The sequence below is a fragment of the Corythoichthys intestinalis genome, chromosome 1, assembly GCF_030265065.1.
Source record: "Corythoichthys intestinalis isolate RoL2023-P3 chromosome 1, ASM3026506v1, whole genome shotgun sequence".
Classification (NCBI taxonomy): Eukaryota; Metazoa; Chordata; class Actinopteri; order Syngnathiformes; family Syngnathidae; genus Corythoichthys; species Corythoichthys intestinalis.
The window spans coordinates 76,892,326-76,908,695 of NC_080395.1; the positions used below are offsets into that span (position 1 = coordinate 76,892,326).

Here is a 16,370-nt window from a genome sequence, read left to right on the forward strand (position 1 = left end):
GTGATGAATCTTATTTTAATATTAGCAAAATTTCACATTCATTGTGTTAAATATGTTAATCAAAGACCAAATTTTCAAGTTTTTGGGATAATGTTTTCTTTATATTTGGCCGATTTAAGTTCCTGTTTAAACCCCAAGGCTATAAGGACCGAGAGACTTTGCAAACAGTACAGCTTGTGTTAAAATTGACCCCCACCTTTTTATTTATTGTTTTGTTGTTGTTGATGTATATATGTTGATTGTATGTGATTTGTTCACTCTGTTTGTATTTGTTTTTGTGTAAATAAAGTTTGTTTAAAAAAAAAAAATTCCCCCCCAAAAAAAAAAAAAAAAAAAAAAACCTCGGTGGGCTGTCTCCATATTAACAGCGAGCTCCACAGCTCTAGCAAAAGTCGGTCTGTAATCCGAGAGTAATTTGCGTTGGCAAGCCTCAGAACTGACCTCGTTGACGAAACCATCACGTAGAGCTTCATCCAGCCTGTCTCCGAAATCACATTTAGCAGCGAGTTGGCGTAGCTCAGCAGCATATTCTGTCGCTGTCTGGCCGCTCTTCTGAACACACTTGCAGTACCTGAAACGCTCGGCGATGACCAGCGGTTTTGGCTCATAATAATCCTTTAGTGTGGCTACAATCTCATCAAAGGTTTTATCACTTAGTTTAGCAGGTTGAACTAAATTGCATAGAAGCAGGCCCGGATTAAGGTGGGTCTGGGCCCCGGGGCAAGGAGATTGCAAGGCCCCCCCCCCTCCCCCCCTCCCGCTCCGAGCCCATAACAACCCAACCCCCCCCCCCCACGACACACACTCCCCTACAAAAGTCTCTTTCTGCTCTTCCTTCGTGCAAAATCATCTACCAACTCATCAAAGTTCAGCTGTTGCACAAACTGTGATTCAATTGCAAGAAGTGAGAGGGAGTTCAGACGATTTTGGGTCATTTTCATCCTGAGCTCATTTTTTATTCGAGCCATTCTGGAGAATGACCGTTCCCCTTCACAGTTCGTAACTGACAGAGTCAAGAAGAGTCTAAGTGCGATGTAAAGACTTGGAAAAGTGGAATGCAAATCCAAAATTACCACGGTCTTTAGCATTGTATTTGGGCATCTTTGTTCTTTTGGAATGAATGATTTGAATTGAACAAGTTCATCTGCCAGGCTCATGGTTAGATCAGTGGGATATGCTGCAGCAAGTGCTTCGGACCTTGAAGTGAGCTCACTGATTGACATATTATCAGGCATGAAAAGAACATGAAAAAGATTGGTCAAGTGTGTGTATGCAGTTAACCGATGGTCAAGACAGGACACAAGCTTGTCAATTAGAACATTGAACGTTTCAATTCGAAACTTTTCTTTTCCACCTAATTTAACATCTGGCTCTGCACTTTCATCAGCCATATGTTTGCGCTTCTTTGTGCGCTGGAGATCATGTCTGTAGTCTTGGGAGACTGAATCAGTAACACTTAAGGCTGATCTTTCAAAATGGGCAAAATTGTCTCTCTGTGCTGCCACAAAATCACGAAGAGAACTGAGAAGCTGTGTTGCCGTATTTATGTTGATGTTAGGCTTCTGTAACTGCAGGCTTGTGGCTTGGAACCGCTGCAGTATTGTATCCCAAAAGTATGCCATGACAGCTATCTCTCGGGTGTCCAGCTTGCCACAAAGTGCAGAGGCCTCACTTCTAGTGTCACGTTTCTCCTGTGGATCTTTGGAAATATTGTTCAGTGAATCTCTCAGTTGTGCATAATATTTCCACAGAGCATTTGTTGATTCAGCTCTTGCACTCCAGCGAGTGCCTGACAAGGACTTCAGTGTGAGTTTCACATTTGTATTTCTGAAAACCTTTCCCCACCTGTGTGTTGAAGAGGCACAAAATGTGTACAAAGATTGCAGGAAGTCAAAGAAACGCCCAGCTTCTGGGCTACTGTCAACAGCATTGACACCAACTAAATTCAATGAATGCGCAGCACAGGGGACATAACAAATCAATGGGTTTATACGTTTCAGATGAGCTTGAACTCCATTGTACTTTCCTGACATATTACTTACATTGTCGTAAGACTGGCCACGACAGTTACTTATGTCTAGGCCCAGGTTCTCCACCATTGCAACAACACACTCAGCCAAATTGCTCCCGCTATGATTCTCAATAGGCTCAAAACCCAGAAACCGCTCAACAACGTCTCCCCCAGCTTCAACAAATCTGAAAATAAAAGTGAGTTGGTCCACATGTGCAAGATCGGGAGTGGAGTCAACGATAACAGAAAAGTATTTGGCCTCTTTTATCTCACTGATAATCGCTTCCTTTGTTCTTTCTCCCATTAAGTGGATAAATTCCCCACAGATTGTGGATGAGAGATAGGACACAGAGCCTTTGCCCTTGCCTCCAAACCTTTGGAGATGGTCAGCTAGAAAAGGGTCAAATTTGGCCAACAGTTCGATAATGCCTAAGAAATTACCATTGTGAGGTGATCCAAACTGCTCGTCATCTCCCCTGAACGCAAGGCCCCTCTCTCCCAAAAACTGAATTACAGCAACAACTCTTTTCAAAACGTCCCGCCAGTATTGCCTTTCTGCATCAATTTGTTTCATAAGATCAGAATCAATTCTTCCTGTGTCTTTGGAACGACTGTGTAATGCTAACACGCAAGCCCTATGCTCCTCATTCCTCTCATGCTCACCGATACGCTCAGAATGTTTCCAATCAGAAAACCCATTGACAAATGCATTGCACTTACTTGAGAACAGTTTGCAAGCAAAACAATAAATGCAACCAGAGGAAGGTGAGTAAAGGAGCCTTTGCCTTTCCACAGACTGACCATTAGGTAGACAGCATTTGACTAAGGAATTTGTGAAACTCCTAGTGCCACCCCCCATGGTCATATCTCTAATTGAGGCAGGGTACTTTTCACTCCGATTTTGAAAAGCAACTGCTCCTCTACTAACCAGAATCGACTTAGCCTGTTCAGTAATGGCATTTGGCCACAAAGCAGGGTCATTAACGGTTTCACACCAGGAGTTTGAGGTCCTAGCTGCTAATAGGATACTGGTCTCAGTGTACTCCTCCTGGTCTGACAGTGAGTCTGCTGTTGTAAGAGTACACGAGTCTGGAATGGCTGTGGTATTTGAGCATGAAGCAGAAGATCCATGACTGGAGATGGTGTCCCCAGCTTCTGGGTGGAAACTGAGCTCTGTGTGTGGCCCTGAAGCCTGAGCCTGAGAGGCCTGGTCTACACCGGATTGGATCTGTGTGGGCTCCGGCATGATCAAATCAGTGGTGTTCTCTACACTGCTGCAACTCGGACCACTGATGACATTATCAACATTGGTATCAACATTGGAATCCTTTGGCTTATCAAAAAAGCCAGAAATCGAAGGCACATTTTTTAAGATGTCAGCCTGTTTCGCCTCTCTGTTTTTTTTGGCTCTTCGCTTTGAAGCGCCACTTTTTTGTTTGCAATCCATAGGCCTACTATTAATGACAGTTGCAAAAAAAAACAAAAAAAAAAAACAAGAGAAACAAAAACCAAGTCGCCACTGGCTCTGTGAAAAGTCACTTGATGACAACACGATATATGATTAAGGGCAGAAGCTAGATAAAGGTAATATCTCAACCGTGTAAGACTTCCTAAGACAGAACAGAATATGATGAAATGATTAAAATGGGAAAAAGTCGCTTATCAGCTTTTTAGTTATTAAAGATGGCCAAAAGTTGCAGTGTGAAGCTTAAAGGCAGAAAGTAGCTGTTGTTTACATATCAAAACTAATAGGCAATGTCGCTGAATTCACTAAATCAGCGGTCTCAAACCGACTCCACAAAGGGCCGCAGTGGGTCCTGGTTTTTGTTCCAACAGATCCAGCACAAACAGTTCAACCAATGAGGTTTCTACTAACATAAGCAGCACCTGATTGCAATCAACTGATTACACTTGTAAGAAACCAGATTGGTGAAAAGGTATTTGTCTCGTTTGGTTGGAATGAAATCCAGTACCCCCTGCGGCCCTTTGAGGACCGGTTTGAGACCACTGCACTAAATGAAGTTGCCAGAGAATGGCCAAATACAATACAACACTCCTTAAAGTTCGGAAGGTGTTATATTTAAACACGAAATACACTAGCCTTTTAAGGTAGGCTTTTAACCTTTAAAGGTGTAATGTGATATGCGTATAATGTGATATAGTACACAATAATAAAATATAAATGTATACAAGCCTTTAAAAAGGCTGTTGATTATTACAACTAAACAAGTGATGTTGCACAGGTTGAATGCAAAGCAATTTGTCAAGCAGTAAGCCAAGGTCAAGTTCTGAGTGAACAGAAGTGATGCAGGGGGTTATATAGAGCCTACCCACCGACGTCATAAAACCACGTGCTCGCTGTATGGTTCCGCCCACTTGTCCGTCATTTTGTCTCTGTATTAGCATTGGTTTCAATTGATCGAGGAATTTAAAATGCATTTCATGGAAGACCCAGTGCTTTCTGATGCCGTAAACTCACTGGATGTGTTGCATAAAAGGCGTTATGTGGAAAAGCTTCGTTCTATACAGTCGCCAGATCCATATTTGATGCCTAAATCGATGATTTTTGACCGGCTGCCTTAGCCGTCTCTGCCTGACCTTGATATTTACAACTATCTTGTCCACACAAAATCAGCCTATTCTCACGAAAGTTTGAAAAACTTTAAGAGCTTGGAGGCTTATAAATGCTACGTTGCTGGTTGGGTGAAACAGGTCCTCGTACACGAAAATTCGGCAGGAATCTTGTGCTCGGAAGGTGAGTTACGAAATTTTCAATTCAAAATCTTTTGTTCTTGCTAACATCCACTGTCAAGTCTAATGTATTTCATGTCATTTGTCAATGGAGCTAGGGCTTTTAATGTTTATATGGTTTAGCGATAGCACTCTCACGACATACATACGTGTATGTTGTCGGCGATTAGCCTCGCAATGATCTTAATTGTGGTTATTTGTCAGCCCAAAACCCCCAGTATATCTTAAATGCATCTTACCGGATATAAAATGACTACTACATAGTCTGTGGTGATTTTTTGGTGCCCAGTTTTCACGTCGAATTGCAGCCGTCCATTTCGCTCTCCTCTTTGGATCCCTCGGAATACGGTAAAACTTCAAGTCTCTCCTTCCATCTTCTCTGTTAGTGCAACCAACAGCCACACACGCCTTCACCATTTTGATTATTAATGTTAAGGAGCAGAAAAACACGCCGTAAATAGGAGAAATGTACGTAGCCGTAACAGGTTAACACTATGTTTTGACGGACAAGTGGGCGGAACCATACAGCGAGCACGTGGTACGTGGGTAGGCTCTATATGTGATCGATATCATGCTCGAGAAAGTCTGTTCGCCCCACCACCCCCACACCCCAAAAAAAGGAAAATGTTTAACTGTGTCCTAAATCAAAATGCAAGCACGAGCCTTTGATCCCATTGAAATATGACAGATGACGCGGAAGTTCTCCTCGGTATTGCAGCGGCTGGGGAGAGACGACGCAGCGAAAACAGTCTGTCACTCACTTCGGAATCTACTACGAGTGGCCAATGAGGAGCCAATGATGTGCCTGTGGGCAAGAGGGGGAGGGACCAAGCAATGTCACTTTCCGTTCAGTTATATTGCTAAGCGGTCTTTGATTATTCATTTGGCAACGTCACTTCCTGTTCATTAATGACAATTCATTTGGGCGGGTGTGAGTGGGGGGACGAGGAGAGCGAACGATTAGTTGAACGATTTGTTTGAATGAGTCTTTTTACTGAACGAACCGGAATGGATTCGTTTATTCAAGTGAACTGCTTATCACGTAACTAGGGTGCATGCAATCCATAGACCGCTTAGTGGGAAGGAACCATCAGGTATGGCACTAAGAAGCTTGTCCAGTTTCGTTCTGAAGGATTCCACTGGATTAAGGCCACCTTGGTCGACTGTGCGTGTAGAAAAGAGGTCAACACTGTTCCACGTTGTCTTGTGACAAAGTATTTGCATTTAGTTCCCTTGACAAATCTTTGTGAGACTTATGTTACTTCCTCTCAAATTTTTAGTGTGTTTGGTATTGACTTCATAATGGTATTGACGGGACATTTGGGTGCGGGGCCGATTAATAGGGGTCCTATCTTCGTCAAAGCTGACCGAGTGGAAACACAAATAAACAGCTTTTCAAGTTGAAAATTCTTGTGAATTAAGGCTTAAATCCCTGAAATCTTTATAGATATGGATGTAAAACAGTCTCAATTATTAGTTAAAAGCAAAAACAACCATGCAGGTAGCATTTATTTTACGTAAATATTTCGAAGCACGATGCATGTCTTCAACCTTATGCGGTATCGTCTGCCATTTTGGTCAATTCGCAAAATTTTCGCAATTTTTTTGTTAAATCAAAGGCACAGCATTACAAAAAAAAAAAAAAAAAAAAACACTAGGGGTTAAAATGTCCCCGGACGTGTCTAAAATATGCTGAACTTCAAAATGACACCATGCTGACCTTTCTAACCCTTTGCTGCTGGGTGTTAATAAATTTGATGCTGAAACGTAGCGAATCTACCAAAATGGCAGCATAGACACCCATTATAATTCGTATATTTTAATATACTGTAAACCTGATGCGTAAAAATGCATTTCCCGTGATTACCACATAATCGATTCAATTGAGGCTCGAATGACATGTGCATGGCAAAAATGTGTGTTGAGAGTGTTTATACCCCTACACCATTATGGGTCGCTAGATACTAACAAATGATTGTGCTCCGTTGCATTGGGCTGCAAGCTGGTTTATATTTCTGCAGGAAATATGGTCAGGATTGCTACTAGAGGTGTGTGTTTATGTGTGGGGGTTGCTGGCAAATTCTTAAAAAAAAAAAAAAAAGTTATCCTTTGAAAATTGTAGTCTGCGCGCATGCACGTCTGTTTATTTTTGAATGCGAGATCGGCGGAAACACTGGCTCTGCTTTCAACAGATGGATAAGTCACATTGTTTGAATCTCAATTGATCCGTCAAGTATTATACTTTGCACTTGAATTTCTGATCCCCCGATTGGTCAAGGACTTGGCATATAACTCTCGAGTAACCGCCCACTGCAGTCCACATTGGAGCAATGGCGAAGAGGTTCAGTGAAGAGGAAGCCTGTGCGGCAATTTTGGACAGCAGCAATGATGTGATGGATAGCAGTGATGATGATGAAAGAGAATACGAATCGGAAACGCCAGAAGAGCAATCTTACGGGGAGTTTTCTCCATATTGCCAGCCGGATGACGACCAACAGTCTTCGGACTCCGAGGTCGACTCCGAAGAGGACAAAGATGGAGAGGATCTACAGCAATCCGACGGCGAGCGGCAGGGCAACGATGACCAGGTTTGGATTTCAAAAAATAAAATGATCTGGCATTCGAGCCGCAATGTGGCGGGGCATTTTGACGCCCCTACGATCCCTGAACCCAGAGCTACGATGTACGCTATAGCCAGGGTAGGCGACATCGAGTCAGCTTTTGGATTGTTCGTCAACCAAGAGAAGCTTGAGAAAATGGTCCAAATGACAAACGTGCAAGGGAACCGGACCGTTACTAATTCGTGTACTCTTACCGTGCAAGAGCTACGTGCATAAATTGGACTTTTGATATTGGCTGGAGTGTATCGCTCGAGGCATGAGGCAATGCAAAGTTTATGGAGCGGCCAAACCGGACGTGCAATGTTTGCAGATGCCATGTGCCTCCGCAGATTTTGAGACATAAACACTATGTTGCGGTTTGATGACAAACTGAGAAGACCACGACGTCATCATCCAGACAAGCTGTCACCCATTGCGGACTTATGGAGCAGTTGGAACTTTCGTCTGCAAAAAATGTTCTACCCCGGCCGTGAAGTCTGCGTGAACGAACAGCTGATTGTATTTCGGGGGCGTTGCGGGTTCAAACAGTACATAACTTTGAAGCCCGCAAAGCACGGACTGAAAATTTGGGTCCTTTGCGACGTCAAAACTGCATATGCCTGGAAGCTGGAGATTTACACAGGCAAGCCTCCAGGGGGCACCCGTGTATCAAACGTGGGCATGCACGTTGTGCTTGGACTGAGTGACTCTCTGAATGGTCACTCCATCACCACTGACAACTTTTTTACGCCAATCCCACTGGCAAATGAACTCAAAACAAGGAGAATTGCCCTTGTTGGGACTATCAGGAGGAAGAAGCCGGAGCTTCCTGCAGAAATAACTCAAACCGCAGTAAGGGCGCTCTACTCAAGCCTCTTTTGCTTCACAAGGGACTGTTGTGTCATATAGCCCCAAAAAAGGGAAACATTTTCGTCTGCTGAGCACTGTACACATAGAGGCAGAGGTGGAGGACATTGGGAAAAAAAAAATCATTTTGGTTTGTAATAGATCAAAAGGAGCTGTGGACCGCTTGGACCAGGTAAGCACAAGTTGTGTCTTTGTCACAGTGTTTATCAAAGCTGTTATGTCATCTGACGTCATCTGATGTTTCGCGTGTGTTTTTGCAGGCATGTGGCTCCCGATTCAACATGCCGGCGGGCACAAAGATGGCCGATGTGCCTGTTTTACCACCTTCTGGACGTCTCGGCCTACAATGCCTACGTGGTGTTTACTGACATCAACCCAGGGTGGAAAAACAATAAACTTAACAAGAGACGGCTATTTCTGGAGTAACTGGGCGCGGCGCTCATCACGCCGGAGGTGAGTCGAAGAAGGCCAGCGAAGCCAGCAGAACCGATGTCGACTGCAGAGCCAGATGCAGCGCAGCCCACAGGTACCCGCAAAAGAAAGCAGTGTGGACTCGGCACAAGGACCCTAATTGCTTCAAACATTTGTGTGAGTTGTGGTACACTCATGTGCCACAAGCACATGTTAAAAATTTGCAAAAATTGTGAAAAAAAAGGTCTAAAATGTTCATGTTGTTGTTGTTTGTTTGTTCATTCTGAAAAGTGTTTGTTGTTCGAGTTTATGTTGTTGCTTTTCAGTATTGTTCAGTTTGGTTGTTACGTAAAGTCTGTTAGTTATAAATTCTTCATAGTTGTTGTGACTTTTGACCTTTTCAAAGTTATAATTACTTAGTATAATATTTTTCATTTTCAAATATATATACAGTGGGGCAAATAATTGGTCAACCACCAATTGTGCAAGTTCTCCTACTTGAAAAGATTAGAGAGGCCTGTAATTGTCAACATGGGTAAACCTCAACCATGAGAGACAGAATGTGGGAAAAAGAGAAAATCACATTGTTTGATTTTTAAAGAATTTATTTCCAAATTAGAGTGGAAAATAAGTATTTGGTCACCTACAAACAAGCAAGATTTCTGGCTCTCAAAGAGGTCTAACGAGGCTCGTTACCTACAGTAATGGCACCTGTGTTAACTCATTATCGGTATAAAAGACACCTGTCCACAAGCTCAGTCAGTCACACTCCAAACTCCACGATTGGCCAAGACCAAAGAGCTGTCGAAGGACACCAGAGACAAAATTGTTGACCTGCACCAGGCTGGGAAGACTGAATCTGCAATAGGTAAAACACTTGGTGTAAAGAAATCAACTGTGGGAGCAATTATTAGAAAATGGAAGACATACAAGACTGATAATCTCCCTCGATCTAGGGCTCCATGCAAGATCTCACCCCGTGGCGTTAAAATGATAACAAGAACGGTGAGCAAAAATCCCAGAACCACACAGGGGGACCTAGTGAATGACCTACAGAGAGCTGGGACCACAGTAACAAAGGCTACTATCAGTAAAACAATGGGCCGCCAGGGACTCAAATCCTGCACTGCCAGACGTGTCCCCCTGCTGAAGCCAGTACACGTCCAGGCCCATCTGCGGTTCCCTAGAGAGCATTTGGATGATCCAGAAGAGGACTAGGAGAATGTGTTATGGTCAGATGAAACCAAAATAGAACTTTTTGGTAGAAACACAAGTTCTCATGTTTGGATGAGAAAGAATACTGAATTGCATCCGAAGAACGCCATACTCACTGTGAAGCATGGGGGTGGAAACATCATGCTTTGGGCCTGTTTTTCTGCAAAGGAACCAGGACGACTGATCTGTGTAAAGAAAAGAATGAATGGGGCCATGTATCGAGAGATTTTGAGTGAAAATCTCCTTCCATCAGCAAGGGCATTGAAGATGAGCCGTGGCTTGGTCTTTCAGCATGACAATGATCCCAAACACACAGTCAGGGCAACAAAAGAGTGGCTTCGTTAGAAGCATTTCAATGTCCTAAGGTGGCCCAACCAGTCTACAAATCTCAACCCCATAGAAAATCTGTGGAGGGAGTTGAAAGTCCGTGTTGCCCAACGACAGCTCCAAAACACCACTGCTCTAGAGGAGATCTGCATGGAGGAATGGGCCAAAATACCAGCAACAATGTGTGAAAAGCTTGTGAAGAGTTACTGAAAACATTTTGCCTCCGTTATTGGTATTGACCAAATACTTATTTTCCACCATGATTTGCAAATAAATTCTTTAAAAATCAAACAATGTGATTTCCTGTTTTTTTTTTGCCCCACATTCTGTCTCTCATGGTTGAGGTTTACCCATGTTGACAATTACAGGCCTCTCTAATATTATCAAGTGGGAGAACTTGCACAGTTAGTGGTTGACTAAATACTTATTTGTCCCACTGTATTTATTATCTAAAATGTCATTTTTTTAGCTTGGAATCATTTAATTATTCACTCGCATATTTTAAACTTTTAAACAAATGACGCCACAATGAAAAAAATGATGTCTGTAAAAAAGTCACCTATTGCAGATGCAGTCTTCCCAGCCTGGTGCAGGTCTACAATTTTGTCTCTGGTGTCCTTTGACAGCTCTTTGGTCAGGCCATAGTGGAGTTTGGAGTGTGACTGACTGAGCTTGTTGACAGATGTCTTTTATACCTATAATTAGTTAAAACAGGTGCCATTAATTAATACAGGTAACGAGTGGAGCCTCGTTAGACCTCGTTAGTAGAAGTTAGACCTCTTTGACAGCCAGGAATCTTGCGTGTTTGTAGGTGACCAAATACTTATTTTCCACTGTAATTTGGAAATAAATTCTTTAAAAATCAAACAATGTGATTTTCTGTTTTTTTTTTTTCTTCCACATTCTGTCTCATGGTTGATGTTTACCCATGTTGACAATTACAGGTCTCTGTAATCTTTTGAAGTAGGAGAACTTGCACAATTGACCAAATACTTATTTGCCCCACTGTATAATTAACTGCCTTCATTTTATGGCTGGGTTGAAACAAAAGTGGTTGTGCGACATCTGTAAACGGAGGTTTTCAGGGTAAAACCGACAAATTGAACTTCGTCCGGGGGCTTAATGCGCCATTAATCTGCTATGGTAGCATATGGAAATATTGTTCTTTCAAACACAACAGTTGTTTTGCCTTAAAATACAGCAGTTTCTTTTCAAGAGGAGTGCAAGAGCAGAAACTGCTTTTTCAGTCTTGTCTGTGTTTTCCGCCAAATGATATGTATGGATAGCTCTGATGCCACTGAACATTTTGAGTGGTTGGAAGTAAAAAAAAAAAAATTCTGAAATGACTTGGATATTACACTTCTAACATGTCTACCATTTTGGTAGATATTTGTATGTTTCGTCTTTATTTTTTATGTAACCACAAGGTTTAAGTCACATTGTGGCGCTGCCTTACCACAACAAAGAGCTTTTTACGTTTAAATTGTTGTGAATAAATGCTTAAAGCCCAGAATTCTTTATATATATGGACGTTAACAGTCTCTATTCTTGGTTAAAAGCAAAACAACGGAGCCGGTAGATTTTATTTTAAAGGGCAACTGAAGAGCTTTCCCGATTTTGGTGTAATTTTACGAATATAAACTTCGGACGAGTTCGTCAAAACAACCATGACATTATCAAAACGTAATTGCAAGGATAATTTGCGTTTTTTTTTTAAAGTTTTTTTGCAGTCCGTTAAATGACCCTTCCCAAACCCGGAAGTGTGATGTAAATTCCCTGACGCAACAGAAGATCCACAACTAGCATAGCAGCAATGACTATATCAGTGATATTTCCACCAAAGGTAACCATTCACGATCGCTCTTTGGTGACGCTACCGATGGCAAAGGCTCCCAGGACAGATGATCTACAATTAATACCTACATGTTTGAACCTGAGGCGTTAGATGACAACGATTTACTTGACACAGCAGATGTCGTCATGACACCAATTGACAGCTCGACACTTCATGAACGGGAGAGTGAGTGATAAGCCTAAGTCCAGCATCGTGATTTTTCTATTTGAGAAAATGCGATTACATGGTTGTATATGTTTTCCATGCTCTCCACATAGCTAAAACTGGATATTAGGTAATGGGACAGCTCCTACCGATTTTTCTTTTAAAAATGTGTACTGTATATATGACTAGTTTGTGATTTCATGTCATCAAAATTTGCTCCATTTATGTCTCCTAAGTCATCGTCAACTTATGTCGCAGACAGAAGAAATTCAGCATCTGGCAGGCCTCATAGGATCCCTTCAGTCATCATCGCTGGACGCCACATCACTTGGGTCCTCATATGACTTGACCCACTCCCTCTTGATTATGGGAAACTGGGTGGCGACTGACTTGCAACACTTTTTTTCATCGTGTTGAGGATTTCCGCCGCTTCATTTTTTATGTTTGGCTTCCTGGGAAAAAAAAAAATCACAGCAGCATGAACATATTGGATGAATCCTAATTTTGATATAATAATTTATAATAATAATTTCTTGGTGATCAAATAATAATACCCCAGTCAAAGCAGCATCTATTTGATGCTCTTCAAATAGGCAGACCTTGATGTTGATGCTGTAGTACAACAGTCATTGTTTTATTGAGATGTTTTTGATACATTAGGGCCTGGCAGGTGGATTGATTTATATATAGCCTTTATATTTACCCTGTGACAGGCCAAAAAACAACGAGCCAAGGACCTATTTGGTGCTGGGAACATTTGAATTTACATAATACGTATTGATATAGTCATAAAATCACATGAGTAGACGACCTGTCGGCAAACCTATCTACTTATGACCAGTGTTGTTAATTTTACTTTAAAAAAGTAATTAATTACAGTTACAAATTACTTGTCCCAAAAAGTAATTGCGTTAGTAACTCAGTTACCTGAATGTAAGAGTAATTAGTTACTTGGCAAAGTAACTAGTGATAATTTCCATGTTTGTTTTTCTCAAAAAAAAAAAAAAAAAAAAAAAAAAAAAAAAAAGGTCACACAATGTGAAGTTTAAAGGGTTTAGGGGACAATTGGCCCTAGCCCAATTCTTTACCCTCCACCCAACTAGACACAAGGGTCTTACGATAACTAGATAGTAACCTTTGCTATGTGTGGAAGTCATTTAAAGTTGTGAATCAACCGTTAAAGTTTTTAAAATTGCTCCCGTTATTGCATTAGTTCCCTTCTGTCAGCTTTCAACAATAAACATGTGTAAGTTTTAAAACTGTTTCATCATGTAAAGATAGATTTAAGTCAAGATTTTGCCGATTTAGGAGCATTTTAAAATAAAATTTTTAAAAAAGTTACTTAGGTTCGCGAGGAAGGATCTCTACATCAGAGACTTCCTGCGAGGTCTACTGCTTTAAGATGGCGGCTGTTTACTAACGCATGTAGTCCATAAAACATGTTGCCAATGCAGCCGTGTCTGTCATTTGCATCTAGTTCTATAATATGTGATATCTACCGTATCATGTGGGCGTAGTTTGTAGGCTATTGCTACACTCAGGTAAACGAGGGAGTTTATTTTATATCCAGCGATGAAGTTGGAAGCAGTAATGCGGCGTCGGAGCTACTCCTGTTCTGGTTTGCTTACATCCGTGGTACACTCAAAATGGCGCATGGAGGCGTGTCCGCTAGTTTGGGCACGTGACTGACAAAGACCGATTGGAGCCACCTAGCATGGCGTTTGCAATGGCATCCTCCCCACTCCTGCTCTGTTCTCTCGTCTCCGTGAGTCCGTCTCTCTCAGACTTTTTTTTTATTCAAACAACTTAATAGTAAAACATAGTAATGCACTCCTTTCCCGCCTCAGTAACGGTAACGGCGTTGCCAAGATGAGAAAAGTAATTAATTAGATTACTCATTACTGAAAAAATTAACGCAGTTAGTAACGCCGTTATATTCTAACGCCGTTATTAACAACACTGCTTATGACAGGGCAAGAGCAACAACAAAAAAATGTCGCGCTTCAACAAACAGGCAGTAGGAGTCCCCTCGTTTATCAACAGAAGTGCATCAAATTTTAGAATCATGAAAGCCAGTAAAGGTCTGTACTTATGTCTTTGTAAAACCAAGGTTGCACTGTTGTAGGTTTTCAAAGCTGTCGTCGCTGAGCTGAAATGATAAAAACAATGAGCCGATTGGGGACCTGTATGCATGCTCCTGAAAACGGTCCAAACCTTTGCAGGAGAAGTTTTTTTGGACCACTCATAGAGACTCGAGTCTTCCTGTGAGCAATTCATCGCTACACATCGAGAGGGCATGACGAATCTCACGAGTAAAACCCAGAAAATGTTTGCAATATATGGCGAGGATAGCGTGGTGCTATATTTCCGTGTTCAGAGTAGTGGCGAGGCTCCCTGGAAGTTACGTCATCAGGTAGCGGTCGGCAGGGCGGCGCGTCCCTCGTTGCTATGGTGTTGCTATGGCCATGACTCAAAAACTACGCGGTCAATTATTATTATTATTTTTAATGTGACTTTTTGAGACAGCAAATGATACATTTAATACAATTCAACAGAGTAAAACACGCAAGAGCGAAATCCGAAAAGCTCTTCAGTTGCCCTTTAAGTAAATGTCGAATGTGCTGCTCGTCTTCAAGTCACACTGTGGCGCTGCCTTACAAAAACAAAGAGCTTTTTAAGTTTAAATTCTTTTGAAAAAATGTTTAAATCCCTCAATTCTTTATAGATATGGACGTAAAACAGACTCGATTATTGGTTAAAAGAAAAAATCCGTGCAGGTAGCATTTATTTTACGTAAATATGTAAAAGGAAAATGCTAGTCCGTAGCAGTTAATTTCTCGTAACGTTTCAATATTCATGCATGGTACGAAAAATATAATAATTACCTTGAATCCTCGAACAAATCACTCCTGAGACAATCCCTCCTGTTGGTATGCGGTACAGCTTTCTTTTTCACAAGAAATCCGGCGTTAGATCACTGCGTACGTGTGTTTGTGAATAGCTCCTCTTGATGTGGGGAGCCCACTGCTTGAAGGGGAGGCGCAGTATGTGCCCAAAGTGACCTGTCAATACCATTATGAAGTCTATGGTGTTGTGTTTTTGTCATACGTACGATTATTTTACGCCTGCTGGCCTGCCTTTTTTCCGCGCTTTCCGCAATTGGGTCCACTATTTCACGACAGTAAACCGAAGAGACATCTCAGTTATAAAACTGTCTTCTGCTGCAAATTTGACTGCTTCAAACATTTGATTAATTTTATGTTTTGTGTATTTGCAGCCCTCCATGATAAAAAATCCAATTTTCAGCAAACAAAGATGTTCATCCTCATTTCTACAGTCATGACTTGGGCATGCAGTGAGCCAATTAATTCTGTAAGTATTTGGGAAACATTTTTCAGGTGCACTGTCCTAAACCTCATTTGAAGATATTGGAGCAGCACCAGAGGAGGAGCTTCTTTTATACTTTCATTTGGGGCTGCAGCTATCAAATATTTTAGTTTTCGAGTAATCGACTGAAAATTCGATTGTTTCATCAAGTAATCGGATATAACATTTTTTTTTTTTTTTTAGGTAAAGAGCAATTATAAATATACATGAGAAAACAAGACATTTCATCTAACATTGAACCACTTTCAGTCAATCAATGTCTTTATTTTCGATGTACATTGTTAAAAACAGCCAAAAATTGCATCTCAGCTCTGACTAGAATAAAACATTTAAAAAAAGACGAATTCACTGTTTTCACTCATAAAACGTTTAGATCTTATAATTCAATTCAATTCAATTCAATTTTATTTGTATAGCCCTGAATCACAACAAGGTTGTCTCAAAGGGCTTTGCAGAGGCAATATGATACACAATCAGAAACAGCAAATGAAGCAACAAAGATGAATAAATAAAGTTCAAGTCCTGGGTATCCCCCATCCTTAGACCCTCCATGTCAAGAAGGAAAAACTCCAAAAACTCCAGAGTCTTTGGGAGAAAATGAGAAACCTTGGGGAGTACCACAGTCAGGAGAGATCCAATTCCAGGACGGATAGACGGGAAGCCCCAGGACTGCTAATGGGAATTAGCAGGCGAAGTTACAGTCTGTAAAGATGCAGTGGAATAAAGGAACAAGAAGAGGTCCAGCTAGCCAGATTAGATGGCTATGAGTCTACTCCGACTTCAACTAGCCTGACCATAAGCT

At 41.5% G+C, this 16,370-nt stretch overlaps 1 protein-coding gene across 7 annotated transcripts in view; it reads left to right on the plus strand.

Annotated features, from left to right (window-relative positions):
* The window catches only part of LOC130918623 (adenylate kinase 7-like), a 219,082-nt gene that overhangs the window by 71,945 nt on the left and 130,767 nt on the right, over positions 1 to 16,370 (plus strand). For 4 of the 7 annotated variants that reach the window (XM_057840478.1, XM_057840497.1, XM_057840487.1 and 1 more), the window contains one exon: positions 15,459 to 15,553. The exons of 1 other annotated variant lie outside the window; for it this stretch is intronic. In XM_057840478.1, the coding sequence (XP_057696461.1) occupies positions 15,459 to 15,553 (95 nt within the window). Of the gene's footprint in view, positions 1 to 8,489; positions 8,818 to 15,458; positions 15,554 to 16,370 lie in introns of all 7 variants that reach the window. 2 more of the 7 variants (XM_057840524.1, XM_057840534.1) reach the window with 1 other exon arrangement.